Source organism: Carassius auratus, chromosome 21, assembly GCF_003368295.1.
Source record: "Carassius auratus strain Wakin chromosome 21, ASM336829v1, whole genome shotgun sequence".
Classification (NCBI taxonomy): Eukaryota; Metazoa; Chordata; class Actinopteri; order Cypriniformes; family Cyprinidae; genus Carassius; species Carassius auratus.
In genome coordinates, this window is record NC_039263.1 from 1,856,531 (window position 1) to 1,879,925 (window position 23,395).

The following is a 23,395-nucleotide window of genomic DNA, read 5'->3' on the forward strand; positions in this document are numbered from 1 at the left end:
GGCAACCAACTGGACCTTATATATACGTGACACTGCTCTACTGATCATGTTCTGGTTACTCCACTGCACACGTCGGATCACTTCCTCCTCACTCTTAACCTCAACATGATCCCTGACACATCACTTACCCCTCCACATGTCATCTTTCGACGTAACCTACGCACACTTTCACCCTCCCAGCTATCTGCAATGGTTTCATCTTCACTTCCTTCCCCTAAACTTTTATCATCTTTAGATGCTAACAGTTTTACTGATACTTTCTGCTCTACTCTTACATCTTGTTTAGACACTGTTTGCCCCTTATCTTCCAGGCCAGCCCATAACATTTTTCATTAATAAAATTACAAACATCAGTGCACAATTTTCCAAACCACAGTCAGTCAAGCTCATATCACCAGCAAACTTACACTCATTTACATCCTTCTCTTCACTCTCTGAGGCAGAAGTGTCAAAACTCATCCTTTCTAATCACCCTACTACTTGCCCGCTTGATCCTATTCCATCTCATCTCCTTCAAGCCATTTCTCCTGAAGTTGTACCTGCACTCACTCACATCATCAACACTTCCCTCCACACTGGTGTTTTTCCCTCATCATTTAGACAGGCACATATAAATCCACTACTTAAGAAACCCAACCTCAACCCATCTCTTTTAGAGAACTACAGACCAGTTTCCATTCTTCCTTTTATTGCAAAAACACTTGAACGAGCTGTGTTCAAACAAGTCTCTTCATTTCTCACACACAACAATCTCCTTGACAGCAACCAATCTGGCTTGAGAAGTGGACATTCAGCTGAGACGGCCTTGCTCTCAGTTGTTGAAGCTCTAAGACTGGCAAGAGCAGAATCCAAATCTTCAGTACTTGTCCTGCTTGATCTGTCCGCTGTTTTTGACACGGTTAACCACCAGATCCTCCTATCAACCCTACTGGCGAAAGGCATCTCAGGAACCACACTTCAATGGTTTGAGTCTTACCTATCAGATAGGTCCTTCAAAGTATCTTGGAGAGGTGAGGTGTCCAAGTCACAACATCTAACTACTGGGGTGCCTCAGGGCTCAGTTCTTGGACCACTTCTCTTCTCTGTCTACATGGCATCATTAGGTTCTGTCATTCAGAAACATGGCTTTTCATACCACTGCTATGCTAATGATGCTCAACTCTATCTCTCATTCCATCCTGATGATCCGACGGTAGCTACTCGCATCTCAGCTTGTCTGACATTTCTTCCTGGATGATGGACCATCACCTTCAACTCAACCTTGCCAAGACAGAACTGCATGTGATTCCAGCAAACCCATCGTTCCATCACAATTTCACCATCAAGTTAGGCACATCAACCATAACTCCTTCAAAAACAGCTAGAAGCCTTGGAGTTATGATTGATGATCAGCTGACTTTCTCAGACCTCCCCAACTCAATCCGAGCAGCTGAGTCCTTATCCATCTTCAAGAATCATCTAAAAACCCATCTCTTCCATCCTTATTTGACGATCTAACTTTAGCACTCACTAATCTAATTATATTCTTTAAAATATATATATATATATATCTAACTAGCTTTCTAATCTTTTTGTATTGTATCTGTTTTCTTTTCATTTATTATACAATTAACAAAAGAAAAAACAAAAAGAAAAAAAGACCTCTAACACTAGCTTGCGCTATTCTTTTTCTATCCTGTTTTCTTTATATTTATTATATTATTTAAAATCCCTTGCTATGTTTACTGTGCTAACTGAGACTTGTTATATAACTTATATATCATTGCTCTTTTGTTGATTTTGATTGCTTCCATTGTCCTCATTTTTAAGTCACTTTGGATAAAAGCATCTGCTAAATGTAAATGTTTTTATTTATTTATACATTTTTTTATTTCACTGATCAATTTGTGGAAAAAAGTTCAGAGAGGAGGTCAAACATTCTAAAAACACATAGGACTGAAGAGACTCGTGAAATCATACGAAAGAGAAGTTAATTGAGTTTGTGTCAAAATCTTTTACAGTGCTTGAGTATTGTCTGTTATTGCATATTATAATTCATACTCAAAGCAGAACTGAGATGGCATTTATTACAAGTTTAGTTAAAACATTTCAAATGCACCTGCAGACCATTTGTTCCAGGCATGTTTGTCATCAGTGAAGATTTCTTTAAATAGTGTAAAAATCTTGTCTAGTCTCAGATTTTTGCCTTTACTTTGATGTTGCTTAAATCTGTTTCAACGTGTTTACACTTATATTTGATTATTTTTGCATTTTAATCTGGCCTGTCATGCCAGCCCATAAAATTAACTATTCTATTATTTTATTATTATTATTATTAATATTATTATTATGATCCCTAATGTTATTTTCATAACCAAGTTTTTGCATGAAGCATTAATCTCACTGAATGTTTTGATACATTTCTCTAAAGCAGTCATTAAACTCTTTAATTTTACATTTTAAACTCTTTAGTTTTAAAAGTTTGCTTAAATGCGTTGTTGACATGACATGGCGTTTTCACTGTTATACAAGACAAAAAATGTTAATAATTTTGACATCAATGTCTTAAATGAACCCACGAGCCGGCAGCCATATCACCCTGGAGCCCAAGACTGGTGTCCCACTGAAGCTAAGCAGGGCTGATCTGGTCAGTACCTGGATGGGAGACCTCCTGAGAAAAACTAGGTTGCTGCTGGAAGAGGTGCTAGTGAGGCCAGCAGGGGGTGCTCACCCTGTGGTCTGTGTGGGTCCTAGCGCCCCAGTGTAGTGATGGGGACACTATACTGTCAACAAGCACCGTCCTTCGGATGAGACGTTAAACCGAGGTCCTGACTCTCTGTGGTCGTTAAAAATCCCAGGATGTCTTTCGTAAAGAGAGGTGTGACCTCGGCATCCTGGCTAAATTCGCCCATTGGCCTCTGACCATCATGGCTTTCTAACAATCCCCATATCTGCTGATTGGCTTCATCACTCCGTCTCCTCTCCACTAGTAAGCTGGTGTGTGGTGGGCGTTCTGGCGCAATATGGCTGCCGTCGCATCATCCAGGTGGATGCTGCACACTGGTGGTGGATGAGGAGATACCCCTTGACTATGTAAAGCGCTTTGAGTGTCTAGAAAAGCGCTATATAAATGTAAAGAATTATTATTATTATTATTATTGTTATAAAAACTACTTTGTTAATAGATTGATTAATATAATTATTTTACAATTTTGAGCTAAATCTCCTAATTGTCCTGGCGTTACTGTCTCAAGGATGTTCAATAAATTACAACTTTTATAAATAAAAAAGAAAAGCATACAATTGTTAATGAATACCTCGGGCATAATTTTAAAAGTGTCTATGCTAGTATTTGGCAATAATTTTTTCAGCCATATATTTCTAAAAGAATATGAACTTGATACATTATGTCACTGAAAACTGTGTCCTCCGGTGTGACATCATATCCTGTTTTTAAACTCCACGGACAACTTTAATTAGTTAGGGCCAGAATAGTGTTTTACAAAAAAGCGTTTTACTGCATATTTTTCAACTACCGAAATATATTTCCTATCTATGTCTTTAAAGATGAATAAATTGACTAAAACAAATTGGTAAAACTTTAGTTAGGTGTCGGTGTAGGATGTGTACTTTGTGATGGGATGCGGGTGAAACTGTAGGTATAAGACCCAAACCATTGGGACCTGTCTGTGACTGTCTGTGAGTCTAATCATCTGCATCACAGTGGGCTGGAGAAAACACCTCGTGTTCTTTCTGTTCATACAGGTACTTTCAACAAATATCTGCCCTACATCCTGATGGGAAGTCTGACCATTGCTTCCTCAATAGCAAACATGTTTCTGCCAGAGACGTTTGGAAAAGTGCTGCCCGAAACTCTGGAACAAATGCAGAAAAGCAAAGCGTAAGTCTCTTAAAATGTGTGTGTGTGTGTTTTAACAAATCTTTATCTATAGATTTTACTTCTTGTTTTGTATTAGTTTTATTGGAAGAGATAAACGCACCTTGGAGGAAGGGAAAGGAACAGTCATTGTGAAAGAAGAAAATGTGTGAAAGGAAAAGTCGACGGCTTCACGGCAGGAAAAATAAATACCAATTCTCCTCTGGACACGAAGACATTCAGAAGATCCTACATGGCCCTCGTCGATGGCTTCACAGATTTAATGGCAACTCTTGATTAAATGTGAATAAATTATGTCTACAGGTCATTTTTACATTGATGTTCTTTTTTTTGTCATTCTGTAATTGGTATTATAACATGAATTTCTTTTCTTTTTTTATTTACCATTGTAGTTAACATAATTCAAAGATATGAATAGCTGTTGTGAGAATGTTGTATATTTAGGTGCTTGTGCAAAATGCACAAATTAAAACTGATTTTTCATGCAACTACCTCTGGATCAAATTTACAGTCAAACGATTACGATCATGCCTCGGAGAACCACAGCAGAGCCAGAGGAGCACTGCTGTTTATACATTTATCCCTGGGATGAGAGCAAACACAAACCTTCTTCATAGACGTGTAAGTACTGAGAAGCGGATGTGGACCTGGATAAAGTGATGGATCAGAACCGAGTTCCTGCAGATCTGACAGTGAAAGAGCTGTGCGTCTGAGAAATCATAACCTGTCTGGTAACTTCAGGAGTATTTCTTTATTTTTATTGAGTTAACATCAACATTATACAGTTTGCATAATTATCATCTTCATATACAATAAGAAAAGCCAGAAGAAAAAGAAGGAAAGTGAATGTATAAGTATCCAGATGCATGAGCACATCCTCAGTGGCACTTTGCTCGACTCGATTCACAGATTTGTGAGCCGACTGTTATTTGTGCCACATTCATTGGTGTTCATTGCAAACCCTGGCTGAGGTGGTTTATCTATCGCTGTTTGGATTGCGTTGGCTTTATTGCAGGAACTACACCACACTTCTCTCTGCATGTGTATGAGACATATTCAGCAATTCACCAAAAAAGTGAGCTCAACATGGCTTGGTTTCATTGCAAATATTTATTACAATTTCTGATGGAAACATCTGTATCTGCCGTAGATGGAACAGCTCATGGAATGACAATGATACACAGAAGGACAGTACAGAAAATAAAATGCATTTATGTGCCATTCCACTGCGACTCCACAGAAACTGAGCTAGAAGACTGGCATCTCATCCCGGTTTAGATGTTTTACACTATGTTATTTGTGTTTATAAAAAAAAAATACACTAATAAAAATTAATTATAATCACGGAACAAGGCATGCATAACGTTTTTTTTTCTCTTTTCCTCCATGTTATTCAAATTAAGAGCTATTCAAGGACAGCTTTAAAAAAAATCCATATAGCATTTATATAAATTACATTTTTTCCATGTGATCGATTAACAGCTGTCCTTCTTTCTCTGGCTTGTACACTTCTGCTGTAAGCTATCGAACATCATCTCGCTCTCGTGTGTGTCCTCATCATGTTACTGGTCATTAGCAGTTAATATTATCATCTGTGTGGGAGAAAGTCTCGTCCAGACGATCACACACTTGTGGTCAGTAATGATATCCACACATTACTCTGAGGTTCATCGCTGTGCCTGTCTTCAATTACAAATCATACTAAACAAGAAAAACAACGATTGGTCTATATTTCAGTTTACAGTAACTTTGGAAATTAATTTCTGAATGTGGCAGTACAATTGTTTACATTTTTGGGGGAAAAAATAAACAGATATGCAATTCAACAGATCAGCACATTATTAGACAGTCTCGACTTCTTAAAGCCTGACGACAGGAAACGAAACACTGGAGAGAAGTCAGAGCACTTCCTGTTTGAAGTGTGTGACGCAAATGACTCCGAAGCGGTGTACACACACAGAATCATTCACTGATGAACAGAAATAGATCAACGGACAAAAAAAACAAACATCAAATTACAGAGTAAATTAAACTTGCGAAGATTCATTGTTTGGAATTGACCACATTTGCAGAGTCGCTGCAGGTTTGTTGTTTTGGTAAGAAATAATGTGAGAAACAGTTGAACTGAATGATAACAGTCTGTGAGTCGAGTGGTTGGAGGCGGGATGAGTGCGGTGCTTCCTCTTCCTCTTCCTCTAATCGATGTACTGAGAGAGCCAGCGGAAGCCCTCGCCGTAGCCCTGTCTCTTCAGCACGCTGCACATGAACACCTCCAGAGGACGAGTGTTCAGCTCCTTCAGGGGAATGTTGCCCTGAACACACAAACACAACCATTAAACACTGCACTGATTACGTTTGTGCCACTGATCAGGCTTTTATATGTAGTTTGGGGTAACGAAGGGTTTTATAGGGTTGACTGAAATAATAATGCAATAACTGACACTTTAAATCAATGTTTCAAGAAACAACAATAAAACAATTGTATCTAAACTTGTATCCTAATCCAAATGTTAATAAAATTAATATATGTGTGATTCATGTGCAATGTCTTAGGAAACTCAAACTAGTGTTACTATGACAACCAATGTGTGAAACTGGTGTCTGTAAAGAAAACATGTGTCTGTGTGTGTGTGTGTGTGTGTGTATATATCTGTGCTGGCTGTGTTTGACTAAAGCGGGGGTTTCTGCAGTGGGTCGGGGCTAATAGCACAAGCACAAATCACACACTGCGTTTCCATTAGTGGTCGACCGACATATCGTCAAGGCAGATATTTGGCATTTTAAATATCTGCATCAGCTGATACGTTTTTCTGCTTTGCTGATGATGCCCGAGTGTGCACACAAACACACACACACACACACACAAACACACACACACACAAACACACACACACACACACGCGCGCTCACACAAACACACACAAACACACGTGACCTTTTAATCTCATTCAGCAAAACAAACAAATCTTTTTGAGTCATTTCGTTCATTATCAAACATATAAAATCTTACGTGTTACTTCCCTAACATGTCTAGTCCTTCTGTAAACAGTGATCACACTACAAGACAAAACTATAATGCTATAAGAAACAGAAAACATGACAGATCCATAAACTTTAACCATAGACTGTATAGAAGTCTTTAAACTATCGTACGTTCTTTTGTTACGTGACAGCGTTGATAGAGACATTAATTTACAATCTTCCTAACAAACGGGTGCACAGTTATCATCATCATCTGCATCATAATTATTATTTACTCTTACAGTTACTGTGTTTCTGGTCTCAAATTGTAGCTTTATTCTTATAGTTTATAAATGTTTTAATTTCTGTCATGGTGGTTATTCACCGAATGTTGTAATAAAAAGGGTTGTGTATCGATCAGATATCCCGATTCAATCAAATTTCAATTAACAAGCTCTCGTTTGATTCTCAATCTTTTTAAAATATATTTTTTTATTATAACATTCAATGAATATAGTTTAAATACAGATGCTAATGAAATTTAAAAAAAAAAAAGAACAGTAAACATCCAAAAATAAGAGTCACACTGTATTTTAAACTTTTTTTTCCTTTTCATTTTTTGTATAGACTGTTTCAAAGGAAACAACAAACAAACGTTAGTGCTCACGACGCTTTTGCTCAACTTAACTTCCGAAAGACTTCCAAATAGAATCAATAACAACAGCCAAGTCCCTCTAGAGTAGATATTTGTTTTGATAAACAAAATATATGTTTGCTGCGTAAATCAGGTGGACTTAATGAAAATCCAAATTAATTATTTCCGAGCAGGAGATGTATAAAGCGCGAGAGGTTTCCCCAATAACAGCTGTGAACCAAGCAGAGCTACTCTCACAAACACGGTGTTATCAGGCAAATAACATACAAGTCTTCCTTCAGGAACAGTGATATAAAAACACCCGTGCCTCGTTTTGATATTCAAACATATAAGTGTAAGGAATTATTATTATTAAATGTGCCATACGTAACGTTACTCATGTTTATTCAACGAAGCCTATTTGAAAATCAATCCGTTTTAAAATTGTGGCGAGTCTCCAAAAATAAATAAATGTATGGGAAACACACCCCACAGCACAACCACCTGAGCTCATCTTCAGTCTACTCATCACCTTAACTTTAACTGTGTCTGTAGAAGACATCGCACCCAGACCGATATAACACAGACCGGGAGTTAACCTAGCGCCAGGTGCGTGCCTTTTTTAAACAATAATAGGGACGTATAAAATGTTCTTATTTCTTCTGGTAATCAGATTAAAGCATAAACCAATTTAATTTATTATAATCAAATGACCTTTTTTTGGTAAACAAAGTGCTGCACAACAAAGGTTTTCTGTTAAAATTAAAAAGAATATAAATGTGATTATTCCTTTAAAAGTAAAGATTTAAGACCGAAAATAATAATATATTTGACAGTTTCTTCATGTTAAAATCATCCTTTCCTGTGTGTGTGATATGATGGTGGATTTGTCAAATTAAACAATTGAATGTTAATGAAGTGACTCCGAGCAGCTAGGAATGAAATTTGTGTATTCATATCATCATAGTGAGACGACAGAAGTTTACGCTGATGTCTAATGCTTCCACAGAATCGTAGTTTTACTACAGTATTTTACCTGAGCAGTGCACATCACACATATTGCTCTGTTCTTATCCAAGAGCACTGAATGAGTGACAGGCTTTCTGCTGTGACATCACACAAGATAAATAAGACTAAATCTAGAGCAGAAGACTAGTGAAAAGATTCACAGATCTTCATTTAAATGTTTGTTGTAATAAACACCGTAAAAGACCATTTAAAAAAAAATTATTAATCAAAATAATATTTTTTTTTTGCCTAGTACCAAAGTTAATAAAGAGTTGCTCATTATTATTATTATTATTATTAAGTCTCTTTCCGGCTCAGACTGCATAGGTCTAAGCTTATGGTTCTGTCATGTGATGACTGGAGAGATGAACTAATCAATCCTCATTCGGGCTCAGACGGCACTGAAACAGATGAACTTCAGACTAGTCCCAGGACAGAGCCCTGTGGAACACCGCACATGAACGACTGAAAGAATCACTCCACGAGACGACTCGTTCTTCCTGAATCACATTAAAGATTCGTTCACAATGAACCTTACAGACGGAGTCTAGTCCAGCTGAGATCTGGTGAAGTGTGTATCATGATCACGTGTGAATCCAATGCTTTCAACTTTAAACTCCTGATTTAAAGTTATGCTGGGGTTCATTTGCTCATGGTCATATTCATGCGTGTAAGATTAGTGTTATCCTGGCTTTATTAGAAAAATATGATTCCCAATGCACACAAACTTCCCAGAATATGGAGTGCCCTCTTAATCACAGTGTTTACGGTCTTCTTAATTATAAAATACTGTCATCTAAAATATGTTTATTTGAAACATTTTTTAATCCATTGAAATTTCTTAAATAATAATAAAGTAATGAAAATAATATTAGCATTCCAAGATATGCCATCGGTTGTCAGAAACACTTCATCGGTCGAGCGCTAGTTTCCTCCGTCGCTCCAGAAGCTGTTCTTTACACGTCTCTCTGGAACAATGTCACACAACCCTCATCATATGACCAACATCAGGAAACTGGTCAGAAATACATCACCGGAGCTGGCCGAGATCAATAAACCAACATAAGAGCGGCGTTTGTTCGCATGCTTCGATGTTTACTCATAAGATTTAAATCCAAAAGCATAAAAGTTATACCAGTATTACAATAAGTGATACACCGATCATAGTGAATCAATTTGTGAGGATTGAAAATTAGTCACACAGAAAGAGAGGCATTTACTGATATTACACAGAAGAAAGAGAGCACAGACCGGAGTAATGTTGCCAGATGGAGATTCTGAACAAAACTATAATTATCCTTTATATTGTATGGCATACTGAGAGATAAATATGAAGATCAGACAGTCAGGTGTAAAGAGACGAGACGTACTGACGGATAAAAGATGTTACTAAATAAAGGACTGTATATTTGTCTGATTTCTCCAAGCTGTCGTATTTACCATATTTACTCTGGTAATGGCTAGCGTAGCCTTTCACACGGCTAATAAATACTCCTGCCCTGTATAGTGACCAGAACCCACATCAGATCTCAAACAGAAGCGGTTTCAAGCACTCGCTGCTGTCTGAAAGGGCTTTGAGCTAACACCGTGTTAAACACAGCTGGTGACAGGATCTAATCACAGGACCTGATTGAAACCACATCCCCAGAGACCCTCACACTGCAGTGATGCAGAGACCTGATCACAGTTCAACAGAAGCCTGTCTGTCTATCACGGTCTGATCATGGAGTATGAGAGTAAACTACGCTCCACACGACGAGCATTTGGCCAATCCGTGTCCAGCTAACTGTATTCAGACTGGTTCACATCAGAGGACCTGAAAGAGCCATGGTTTCACACACATCTATCTGTCACACAGAGAATCAGGACACGAGCGTCAGTGTGTGTAGACTGTTGCAGGCTCTCATCTCAAACATCATGTTCTCACGAAGCGTCTTACCTTTCCTGTCGTCTGACTGTACAGCCCAAAGATCTCACGCAGCTTCTCCTCACTAATGGCTTCAGGTTTGTCGATCTTGTTGCCGAGGATCAAGATGGGCACGTTTCCAATGGTTTCATCTGTCATTAGTGCCTGTTATTCACACACACACACACACACACACACACACACACAGGTACACACACACGCACACACACACGCACACACACACACACACACACACACACACACACACACACACGCACACAGGAGACTTGATGAATTGAAACACTTCAGATAACATTTCCATATGACACTGTTAAACTCAAACTATACTTTAGTTTACTTCTGAACAACTTATTGTACATTTTAAAATCATTATTTAAATTCAACATTATTTAAATTTCAGATTAAATTTTAATTCAGTGTAGAAAATGTTTGTGTAAATTTTAAACTCCTCTTTAATATTTTGTTTAAACTATAACCTTCATTTTAAAATATTTATTTTAAAATTAGATCCTCATTTTCTTTTTCAATTTAAATTTTAACCCATTATTTTACTTCAATGTTCTAAATAAATGTTAATCCTTTATATATAAATAGAAAGTTTAAACTTTATCCCCTTATTTCACATTTTAAAAATGTTGACTTCATTTTTAGAAAATAATAATCATTAATCTTATCATTGAATTGTTTCTACTGCTCAAATTGCCCATTGTTTGAAGCTCAACATCAGGCAAGATGTGGAACAACAACTTTGTAAAAATGTATTCAAGTTAATAAAGGTATATAATTATGTATGATTAAGAAAGCAGTGTTTGTGCAGACAGTATGAAGCTCACGTCTAGCTCTGTTTTGGACTCGGCCAGCCTGCTGTGGTCAGCACAGTCCACCAGGAACACAATGCCGTTGATGGCTGGGAGGTAGTTCTTCCAGACGCGTCGAGCTGTGACAAACACAACACTGAGGTCACACAGGAATCAGGATCAGATGCAGACGGAGCGAGGTGATGATCCTCTACTCACCCTGAGCGTGGCCGCCCAGATCGAACGTGGTGAAGGTCATGCCAGCGATCGTCAGCTCCTCCGAGGCTGAGAGGAACAGACAGAGAGAGATCATTCCTGACACTGAAATCAGCTTCACTTCAACAATAACCGTTTCATACTTCAGATGACAACTTCTGAATTCTGAAATATCATCACTGTATTTGTTCACAGACAAAGGAACTGTTCAAAACATGACTAAAAAGATGTCAGCACTGTGAAAATGCATCAGTAATCTGGAAGCGTTGTGCTCACAAACACAGACCATGCGATGCTATCATACTTCACAGTGAATATGAGCCGCTGGGATTCCTCTGGATTTAAGAGAAGTCTGGATTACAGTATTCATGTTGTGAAAGAAATGTTCACTGTGTTCACGTAAAGTGTGAGACTTGGATTATGAAGAATTAACTCAGAACTGTGAGAGTTCCACGGTGAAGACATGAGAAACATGTGAACTGTGTAATATTGTAGTGTAGTGTTCATGAAGAATGTGAAGCGCTCATGTTCACAGATCTCTGGAGGGTCACTCACTGGGGTGTAAGGTGGGCACGTGCTGACCCAGACGGTCATCTTTCAGCATATGCAGTAGTGTCGTCTTGCCAGCATTATCCAGACCGAGGAATACTAATTTGCCAGACTTCTTGTACAGCCCTGAAACAGAGAGAGTAGACCCGATTAAACACAGTCTGTGCTGCAGCAGTTTCATGGAATCACAATCACTTCAATCCCACCGCTGTGATGCAATCAGGGTTGAACTTATTCACACTGTTGTGTGGCAGATGATTATAAGAATCATGAACCATTAAACGATATCAGTGCGTTCTGCTTCGGCTCGACTCTTGCTCTTCACTCGCTGTTTAAGAGACACTGAAGACTCCTGCATGACTCAGTGTGTTCATGTCAAGAGTGAAGGCCGACGCCCACAGGACAAACGAGCGATATGATTGGTCAGACTGAGTCAATTACTGGACTCTTCTGAATATTTCTGATAAGCGAGTGTACGGTGTGTTTCAGAGCTCAGTATCAGTGTGTGCTGGACGAACAGGAATAACCTGAACACAGACCCATGATCAGTGTCGGGGTAGTTACTCAAATGTCATTAGTTACTAGTTACTTCTGTAAATTGAAATGAGATTACTAGTTACTGCATTTGAAAACTAACTTCACTACTTATTACTTTACTTTTGTAAAATCATTTAGGGAAATTTTTCCAAATTCTGTTTTCCTTTTTTCTGGATTCCAGTTGTTTCTGTTTTATTTTCTTCTCAACTTCTTTTCACTGGTTAAATTGAATTGTATTAATCAAAAAGCATGTCTAATTAATTTAAATCATAACACTTTTCACAGCAATTTATTAAAGGTTTTTACAAAAATTACATGTTATGAAATGTTTTATTTGATTTTTTTAGCATGTGTAATTATTTAAATGCATAAAAACAACTATTTATTAATTTTTTTCTTAAAATAGCCTTGTTTTTCTCCAAATTCTGTTGTGTATTTATATTTTTCTGGTAATTAAATGAAGGCACAAAACATTCATTTAGATTTTCTTTTAAATATTGAAAATGAAGCAAATGTAATTTTTTGTTAAACAAAGGGGATTTACTATAAAAAATAAATCATGGAAGAAATGTTAATCAAGAGCAATGTTAAGATGCGAGAAACAGAGGTTTCCATGGTAACAGCTGTAAACAGAGCAGCGCTGGGTTCACAAACGCTGCTTTATCAGGCGTATAACACACGTCTTCCTTCAGAAATACAGGGATATAAAAACACCTGTGCCTCCTTTTGATATTTAAACATATAAATGTAAGGAATTGTTATGATTATTAAACATGCAGTACGTTTATTCAACAAAGCCTTTTGGAATATCGTTTAGTTTTAAAATCGAGGTGAGTCTCCACAAATAAATAAATGTATTGGAAACACATCTTCAGTCTTCTACAAACACAGTTAAAGTCAAGGTGATGAGAAGACATCGCAGCCAGACCGATGTACACAACACCGAGCGTGAGTTTAGTTAGCGCCAGGCGCGTGCGTCTGTAAGATGAGATTTCAGCACTTGACAAACAGAGAGCGACTCTTACGTCGCACCTGAAGCACAGCTGTGTGATTGCTTTATGTGCAATGTTGGGAAACGCACGTCAAACAATAACGAACGATCGTAAAAATACTCGTAGAAAACACTCTTAAGCGCTAAGATCAATCGTGATCGGGAAACCCGGCCCAGAACTTTACACACAGGCAAACACAAACACGGCTTGTGTAACGCAGGAAAGCGTGTTCCTATAGTCTAGTACAGTAGTGTAGTTACCAATACTATTAGTGTAATGCATTACTTTACTTCATTACCCAAAAAAGTAGCATAGTTACTGTAATCTATTACTTTGTAACTCGTTACCCCAAACACTGCCCACGATGCAGTGCGTGAGTCTCTGAATCTCCTGAAGAATAAAATCCAGTCACACACGGTTTCTGTCGTTGATTAGCAAGTTCAAACAGAAATATTTCACACTACCAAAGTAAACTGGGTAACGTTAGTGATCTGGAAATCCATGTGTTTTTCAGTGTTCGATTGGAAAACGGACAGAGAATGTTTTCGAGTCTGTGGAACTCACCCAGGAACTGCAGAACGCTACTGAAACCACTGTAGATCCAGTCAAATATGAAGGACATATCCAGGCCGTGGAATATCTGCAAAGAAACAGAAGTATTAAAGAGGTTTCACGGGAGGCTAGGCCTGTCAAAATGACTGAAAAACTAAACTCTAATTGTCTACTTAAACATGATCAACATTCAGATTAAATTAAATTAGAAATTAAAAGGCATGATTTCGTTTTGGGGAAAGCTTTAGGTTTCTCCCCTGAGGCCACAAGAGGGAGATAAATATTACGATAATAAAATAACATGACTATCTTTGGGGAAAAAGAACTGTTCAAAATAATGTTTATAAACCATACATAATTAATAAAGTTGCTTAATCAGAAAAATAAAACAGCAGCATGCATGAATGTACAGTTTAACCCTAAGGACTGAAAACCCATCACAGAGAGTAGGTTACTTTCTTCATTTAGAAACATGATACACAGTCGTATGAGGGAAACACCACCAGAAAGACTAGACATGTTTTTTAAAAACTGAACTTGTATTAATTTTACACGCTATCTAAACATACGTGTCTGTGCGAGACTGAGACACGAGTGCAACGCTGATAGATGTCCCTCTAGAACAGAGCTTCCCAGCCGTCTCAATCTACACACACACACACACACTGCAGAAACGTTCACTAACACACGGTTAACTCTAACTCAGAAGTTATGAGGCCACACCATCCGTCTGTGCTCAGACCCACACATTAAGACCAATCCATTACATTTGTATCAATAAATGCTTTCAAAATATCAAATATGGCTTCAGCAGTTGAGGAGTCGACAGTGACGTACAGAAGAATCCTCTCCTAATTCTGTTATCTACAGACTGTTCTTGAGCTGAGAGGATGGAGAAGTGTGCCGTATCGCTCGATTCTTCCTGCTGTAGGACATTAAACACTCTCCAGAATGTTCTTAACTAACTTCTGACATTTCATTTATCCTTCTCTTAACTTCTATCTGAAAGTGAAATCAGCGGTCAGAGAGAGAGAGAGATAGATATAAAAATATATACACACACACACACACACACACAGTATATATAAAATGATGGTATTATGTGCACACAGACTGAAGTAGTCCAAGTCTTTGGTTCTTTTAATTGTGATGATTTTGGCTAACATTTAACAAAAACCCACCCATTCACATCTGAACAGTACCACTGTCTCAGGTCCACTAATACAGACCACGAAACCATTTTCGGATTTTCGGTTTGCCCCGCAACTTGAAGTTCAAGCAAATGGAAACACTATATACTACGCAGCAATCATCCTTAACTGAAGAAATGTGGCAAAACATCTCTGGAGAGAACCTTAAATTATTAAATTCAAAAGTGCTTTCCATATTTGGATCAACACAGGCTACATTTGTGAACGCACATTTTCTGCAATTTCGCACATCAAGTCATGTTCCCATGCGCGTCTTACAGACTGCATCTTAAAGCCTCTTATACGTTCCCCGTCCACGAGACCGCTATGGACCGCTAGGTAGGTGTGATGTAAAAATCACCATCAGAGAGTGTGTGCCCATCTCTGAGCAGACGAGCGCGCGGACAGCTGTGTGTGGTCAGTACTAGGGCTGTGCGATATGGACAAAAAAAAACCTATCACGATTTATCAATTTAGCGATTTCGATTTTAATCACGATTTTGACACACACACACATGCTTTACAGTCATAAATGCATTCAGTATAAATTTTAAACAAATTTCCAAAAGAAAACCAATGAGAGCTTTATCTCTAGCTTACTGTAGCGGCGCCTCAGGTGTTATATGTTTTGCCCAATATATTTATTGCCCAAGGGTCACTGTACGCATCTGCAGTGCGTATACAGTAAGTTATGTGTAAGCGGTTCAGAAGCAGCAACGAGAGGGCATTATTGTAACGCAAAAGCACATTAAAATAATGTGAAAGCGCGAATCTATCCACTCGCACCAGTGATGCGCGGGTCAATGTATTAATAACCTGCACCCGACCGACGTTTTCAACTAACCGCCCGCAACTCGGACCACAAAAAAAAAAAATTAATATTGTACCCGACCCGCATTTTTAAAAAGCAGTAAATTCTCATCGTAGCGTCATTGGGCCATAGGAACGTAGGCAAAACTAACTAGGCAAAAAAAGAATATAATATATAATATGATAATAAAACAACTTAATATATTATAATTTTGTCAAGAATATGGCTATGTCTATTTGTATGTTTCTGCAAGGTCAGCAGACATATGGCTCGGGTTTGTTCTGATCAGAGCTCGTGAGCGGAGAGCGCATTTCTGAATATCCCGCTCCGCTCGCTCACTCCGTGGGGTCTCGCTCAACACAGAACGACCTGCTGGTTCCTAAATATGCAAGGAGTCATTTTGAGTAGTAATAAACTGTTGTTTTCTGTGTTGCTGCAAAGATGAAGTTGACGTTGCAGACTCGCCATGAACGCCAGAGAAATGCACATTTCATATGGATTACATCATCAGAGAGTAGCCCATTTATTTGGGTTTGAATATTTTCATTTAAAAGAAGATATTTCAAGCTTTCTGTAATATATAGCCTATATTTCTCAAATCTGTGAGGCACACGCTGAGTTTAGTTCACATGCAATGCAAGTGATCGTGCCGGCGCCTTATTACATTGTCTGCTAGGCTATAGATGTGCTTCTGATATATTAAATAAGGGCAACTGATTGATAAAACATTGATCTAAATTAAGATACAATTTTTGGATGACTCATAACCGCAGGCACCCGCTCATTTTGGATCAAGCCGCGCATCACTGACTCTCACGCAGATTTCCTTTGCTCCGTTAACAAAACCAGACGCGCGTGCTCAGATCATAGACTGTGTAAGGATCAGATATATGCTGCCTCACAACGTGTCTCCTCTCTCAACCTGTGTCCTGTGCACTCACAACTCTCTCTGTGCTCATGCGCAAGATATTAAATCTTTTCGCAGCTTTCTACTTATAACCTTTTCTGTTCTCATCTTTTTACTGTGTGCAGTGTGAACGTTCTGTTTCGTTAACATGGGCTCAAAAAAAAAAAAAAAAGGCTACGCATCCCAGACAGAGTGTGAACCTGGAGTTAGGCATATGCCCAGTCTGCTCTCAGTGCTCCACAGGTGCGCTGCATCCTGTCTGCACCTTTATGACCTGCAGAGAATATTACTAACACTAACTTTTGCAAAGCAAAATGACTTACTTTCAGAGTTTTGTTTATAATCTGATTCACATATTCATTCCCACTTGTATTACATGCATCTAAATAAATCAAATGTGCAGATCTTCAGTCGCAGTGTTCAGAAGAGCTTTCTTTAGGAAATATGATGTAAATATTCAGTTTCTCTTCTGGCCAGCACATAACACAGGGTTAAACACACATGTGCATGCTCAGTTGTTTCCTAATGATCAGATTATCTCAGGTCGGTATTAAGCCATTAAACTGATCTGGCTGAATGTAACAGTCCATACGTAAACTATATTTATAATGTACTTTATTTAAAGAACAAAACCTTGTCGTAATGAACATCCATAACTTATCTTCCAACTCGTTTTGTAACACAACAGCAAACTGTAATTCTGTGATAAAACCTTCAGCCGTTATCAGGATCTGAGCGTTTGATAGCAGCAGATGTACAAAGTTAGTTCAAAATGAGTTTGAGACAATCAGCAGCTGCTGAAGTGGACAGGCGGGTCTCAGATGAGTCAGTGTTCATATTCAGAGCGTTTCTGCCCATCATCATCATCATCATCATCATCAGAGATGTGAATGAAGGAGCGTGGTGTTGCACAATCAGTCTGTCAGCTGCTGGAGTAAAGAGCAGCAGTGCTAAAGGTGGAGGACACGTGTGAGCTACACGTCAGCATGATCTCACACACACACACACACACTCACGCACACGCACACACACACACACACACTCACTCACTCACACGCACAACTCACACACACACTCGTGAACACATACACACTCACGCACGCACACTCACTCACACACACACTCACTCACTCACGCACGTACGCGCACACACACACACACATACAACTCACACACACACACACACACCTCACACACACTCACTCGAACACACACACACACACGTAGTTGTTTTCACTAGCACAAGGCTGTGCAAACATTTCCCTACTTTATAACAACAATAATATTCATAATCACTGAGACTGTGAACCTGGACCTCATCCAGCAGATCACTCATGATATCAAGAGAGAAATATCTGACTTTATGAATGAAACGCCTCACAAAGATAACTCTTCACATATGAACCGACCCTCTACACTGAGAGTAAATCACTCACACGTGACAATCTTCTCTCTGGGTGAATAAATGATGTCTAATATTAGGCAATGGCTGATAAATTCTCTGATTTAACCCCCAGTGTGTGAGCTGGAGAGCAAGTGACCGAACACACGGAGCGCTTCAGAGTCTCTCTCCGTCAAGTGATCTGTGATACTGTTCAGTTGATCAGAATAGATGTGCACCTGTATTTGACGTACCGTAAACTCACACACACCTAACCGTTGCTTTCTCAAACACACAGAGAGAGAGAGAGACAGAGAGAGAGAGAGAGAGAGAGAGAGAGCGAGAGAGCGAGAGAGACACAGAGAGAGAGAGGGAGAGAGAGACAGAGAGAGAGACAGAGAGAGAGCGACAGAGAGAGAGAGAGACAGAGAGAGACAGAGACAGAGAGAGAGACAGAGAGACAGACAGAGAGAGAGACAGAGAGAGAGAGAGAGCGAGAGAGAGAGAGACACTCAAGCACCACTGATATACTTGGGCCGTCCTCATCCACACACCGTCTGCGTCACATTCGTCATCAAGAGTCTCGCGGACAGCACACACACACACACACACAATACAACACATAGCTGTGTGTTCTGTGCTGCACTAACTGAGACTGCTCATGACACTTGTATACGGTTGATGTTCTCTCATTGGTCTGATTGCTTCTGTTGTTCTCATTAGTTAGTCGCTTTGGTTAAAAACATCTGCTAAATGATTAAATTATTAGATGTTAAATGGATGACAAAAGCGGTCTCAAGTGGGGTATATTTTTAGCAATAGCCCAAAAAAACATTGTATTGGTCAAAATTAGGCATGCAACGAGATCAAGTTTTCAGAACCGATCCATGAGTATCTACCGATACCGACCCAGATCCAATCCGATACCAACACCGTTTCTGTTTTTTTATCAGTGTATAATTTCTCTGCTTCTCTGTGTTGAGCTGATCATCACTTGTGTGTGTGTTGAACACAATCTACTACATATACACAACTAGAGCAGGACAATTATTCAATATCAATATGTATCACAATATTATTTGTCTCAATAACGGTGAAATGATTTTTAAACACATTTCCAATATTTCGATACATCACCAGTGATGTGACATTGACTGTTGAATATCGCTTACATGAGCACTGCACGTTACACAATCAAACCACGTCGCAGGTGTTTAATATGAATTTATATGAAATTGACTTTTAATGTTTTTAAAATGTTTTTTTTTGTTAGTATGGTTTTTAAGAATTCTTCTGCTCACCAAGCCTGCATTTATTTGATCCAAAGAACAGCAAAACGGTTTAATTTTTTTAATATTTTTCATTTATCTGAAATAAATAGCTTTTGTAACATTACACACTCTACCATTCAAAAGAGGAATACATTACATTTGACAATATTATAATAAATATTTAAAATAGTTATTTTAAACAGCAATTTTTTTTCTAAATGTTACTGTTCTTGTTGTATTTCTGATCATATAAATGCAGGCTTGGTGACCAGAAGAGACTCCTTTAAACACATGAGAAATCTTACGGTTCAAACACTTTTGACTGGTTGTGTGTTAGAAGTTAAAGATATTAATGTTCATTAGGTGTGTCTGAGACTATTATTTGACAGTGATTTCAAATGTATTGTTTGTATGAAGGCTAAGTACAAATAAAAAGCTGAACATAAACTTATTTGTGCAGTTTAGTTTTATTTCTCTCTAAAATATTGTATGATTTTCTAAGAGGTTTCTGTGAGCTCTTGAAGATATGACTGTAACCAGAGCTCATTAATATTTGAAACAGCGTTTGTCAAATCAAAGTCATGTGACCCAAACACATCCAGTATCATGACGTCATTCTGTCCGCTTCTGTTCATTGGTCAAACAGTTATCAAGATGTTTTGATCAAATCTGAGAGGATTCTGTCACTTGCATCATAAAACATCTTCTGGAGACACACTCATTTTATAAGATGAACAGATTTAATTTAGGGTTGTATTCACATTTATCACCATACAAATAAAACACACCATAAGCGTAATTTGGATGTCTTCATTAACTTTTCTGTCTCTATAAGACAGTCTTCTCTGTTTTTATAATAGTTTTATGATCTGGAGCGACATGGGGAGTGATAGATCACAACTGTCATAATGTTCATTTATGAAGAAACAATTGGGATGTTATATATAATGGCAAATTATTAATCCATGAACTCTTAATAAATGCGTGTTGAGTCATCTCAAAATCATATGAAAGCAGCATGAATACAAACACCACATTCTGAAGTACATGACAAGTGTCTTTAAAAGAGATTTACTCTGATGTTTGCTCTGATCTGTTTATCTCGATCTGAGAGAGAGAGTCGTTGTTTCAGAATATGTACGTGTCACTGATGATGCTAACTGAGCTAACAAAGCTTCCTCACACACAAACACACACAATCGACAATAACCATCACACACCGGAGCACGGATCTGCTCATCCACACGAACGGCGTGTCATCACGGAGTTACATGATTGGTGTTAATTAAACGAGCTTCAGTATTACAGGCTAACATCAGCTGTTAGCTTTAGCGCGAGCGGCCGGCAGAGGAGAAACACACACACACACAAAAACGGGGGAGAAAAACACACACACAAGGAAGAGGAAAAACTCACAAACACACACACCAAGAGACAGAAACATACCTCGAGTGTGTCTACAGATTAGCGCAGCTGAATGAGTGAATATTTCAGCAGAGTCGAGAGAAGACACTCACAGCCGCTCACAGCCACGACACACAACAATGGCGCCACTTCCGCTGTGTGTCACAATCGAAACCATCCGGCGCGAAACATCCTACAGCAACTACAGCACAAGATTTATTTTAATAATATAACAATTTAGATAATTTAAGCACAAAAGGGATTATGCAGCACACAAATGTTGTAAAAATAATAATTATTAGGTATATTGTATAAAGCAAACAGCTTTCGTAGTGTTTTTTTTTTTCTTGTCGTGTGTGTTTCTCCATCTGAAGCACCGTCGCGTGTGCTCTAGAAATATCATTCCGGAAGCTGAAGCTAAGCCCTGCAGTGTTTCCAGTACGGCGGAAATCGGCGCTCCACAGGAAATGCCACGTGTACCAAGTGCGCATGTGCGCTGTCCGCTCGACTTCCGCTGAAGGAAAAAGTACTGTCTATCACCGCGAAGCTCGGCAGCGCGAGACACAGAGAATGAGCGCAGACCGGTTAACGGTGTTGTGTAATATTCGATTCCCGTGAAAAAAATGTTCCCGTGGGTGGAGGTTACATAAATATTCATGAGTTCCCTTATTGTGGGCGTGTCCTTGAAACAACGCGCAAACGAATAGAACAATCAATAAGCTAATTTAAAGGCGCAGTATGTAATTTTTCTGCTTTAAAAATAGCAGAAATCACTATATCTATGTTATATATATCTTTTAGTTGTGTACTTACATTATCCTGACATTTTCCATGAACTTTCAAATCCGGAGAAAATTATAGTTTAATTAGAAGACACAGCACGTTTCTTTATTTCCGTTTTGTCGCCCGTCTATGGCGTCATATAAACTTTGACCCCTATAGTTTATCTAACTTCCTGCGGAACCGCCAAATACAGACTAGACTTCGACTATAGAGATGAAGAAGAAAAAGAAGTAGCTAGCCTTGATCGAGACTGTTATATTTTAGATTTATATTTTTTATATTCGTATTTATACCTCAATCAATAACTTAGTTATGGATCATGATTATGCTTTGCCTGCACGTTCTGTGAAGTGCAAACGTACAGGTGAAATAAATGACCCGAGAAGGTTTTGGGACAGGATAAGAAACAAGACACGGGTAAATATTGGAGTTGCATTTCCAAGATAGAGTTTTGTGACAAGCTGAAACTACAGAGAGATGCCGAACTCGCTTGCATTCTGATAAACAGGTATGCATCCATTCAGCTAACTGTATCTATCCGTATATTTTGTGAAACGATGATGTCTTGTGTAAAACGCAGACGGACTAGCTCTCATGTATAGTATAATGTAAATCTACATTTGTTCTATATTTAGCTGGATAAAGTAGCTTCAAATGCAGTTCACTATCTTGTTCGATATCATAGTATAAAGGTAATTATAATTATTAACGAAAGGCGTCGTGTTTTTTAACATATATTACTACTAGCTAGATGTAATATTGATTTGATAGGGGTCTCATAATTCATATATCTCTCCGTTCGAAAAGACGTGATTGTCAAAATACGACGTTAGACTGAGTGAGGAATGATAGGGAGTGACAGAGCACGTGATCCAATGAACAACAACTCCCATGAGCCTACGCTCTTTCCCGACGTCATCAATGTACGTCTTATGTTATTATTGTGATTGATTGACCCCTGGTGGCCAAAAATCCCATACTGTACGTTTAACCTATCTCACCTAATATAGTTTTTACTGTTTGGTGTATTTCGCTTTTGATATATTTAATTTGTGGGGCTTTTTTTATAATAGTTCGCTTTGATTAGACTACCTAGTTGTCATTGGAGAGAGACTATTACAATTTGTATACAATGCCTGAAACAAACCACTACAAATGTATCTGTGTTTTATAAAATCGGTTTGAGCGCACCCTAAAGAGAGCCGAAAAAAGGAGCGCAGATGGAGGAAAACAAAACTAGAGGTATTTCGTATTGCTTGGCGGAAAAGTAACATATCCTACAGAAAAGCATTAAAAACTGCTAGATCTGATTACTTTTCTTCTCTTTTAGAAGAAAACAAACATAACCCCAGGTATTTATTCAATACAATGGCTAAATTGACATTTCCCAACACCACAGCAGTAATGACTTTATGAACTACTTTACTTCTAAAATCGATACTATTACAGATAAAATTGCAACCATTCAGCCGTCAGCTACAGTATCACATCAGACAGTGCACTATAGACCCCCTGAGGAACAGTTCCACTCATTCTCTACTATAGGAGAGGAAGAATTGTATAAACTTGTTAAATCATCTAAACCAACAACATGTATG

At 38.4% G+C, this 23,395-nt stretch overlaps 2 protein-coding genes across 2 annotated transcripts in view; one reads left to right on the plus strand and one right to left on the minus strand.

The window, feature by feature from the left end:
- The window catches only part of LOC113038190 (solute carrier family 22 member 4-like), a 35,048-nt gene extending 29,854 nt beyond the window's left edge, over positions 1 to 5,194 (plus strand). The window contains exons 10-11 of the mRNA XM_026195445.1: positions 3,745 to 3,880; positions 3,957 to 5,194. Coding sequence (XP_026051230.1) covers positions 3,745 to 3,880; positions 3,957 to 4,029 — 209 coding nt within the window. The 3' untranslated portion in view covers positions 4,030 to 5,194. The remainder of the gene's footprint in view (positions 1 to 3,744; positions 3,881 to 3,956) is intronic.
- Positions 4,969 to 21,211, minus strand: LOC113038192 (GTP-binding protein SAR1b-like). Its single transcript, XM_026195448.1, has 7 exons — positions 21,057 to 21,211; positions 14,063 to 14,138; positions 11,976 to 12,095; positions 11,424 to 11,489; positions 11,241 to 11,344; positions 10,420 to 10,551; positions 4,969 to 6,189 (listed from the first exon to the last, which is right to left on the minus strand). The coding sequence occupies exons 2-7, from the start codon at positions 14,118 to 14,120 to the stop codon at positions 6,073 to 6,075; spliced, it is 597 nt and encodes a 198-aa protein (XP_026051233.1). The 5' UTR covers positions 14,121 to 14,138; positions 21,057 to 21,211; the 3' UTR covers positions 4,969 to 6,072.
- Between the last annotated feature and the right edge of the window lie 2,184 nt (positions 21,212 to 23,395).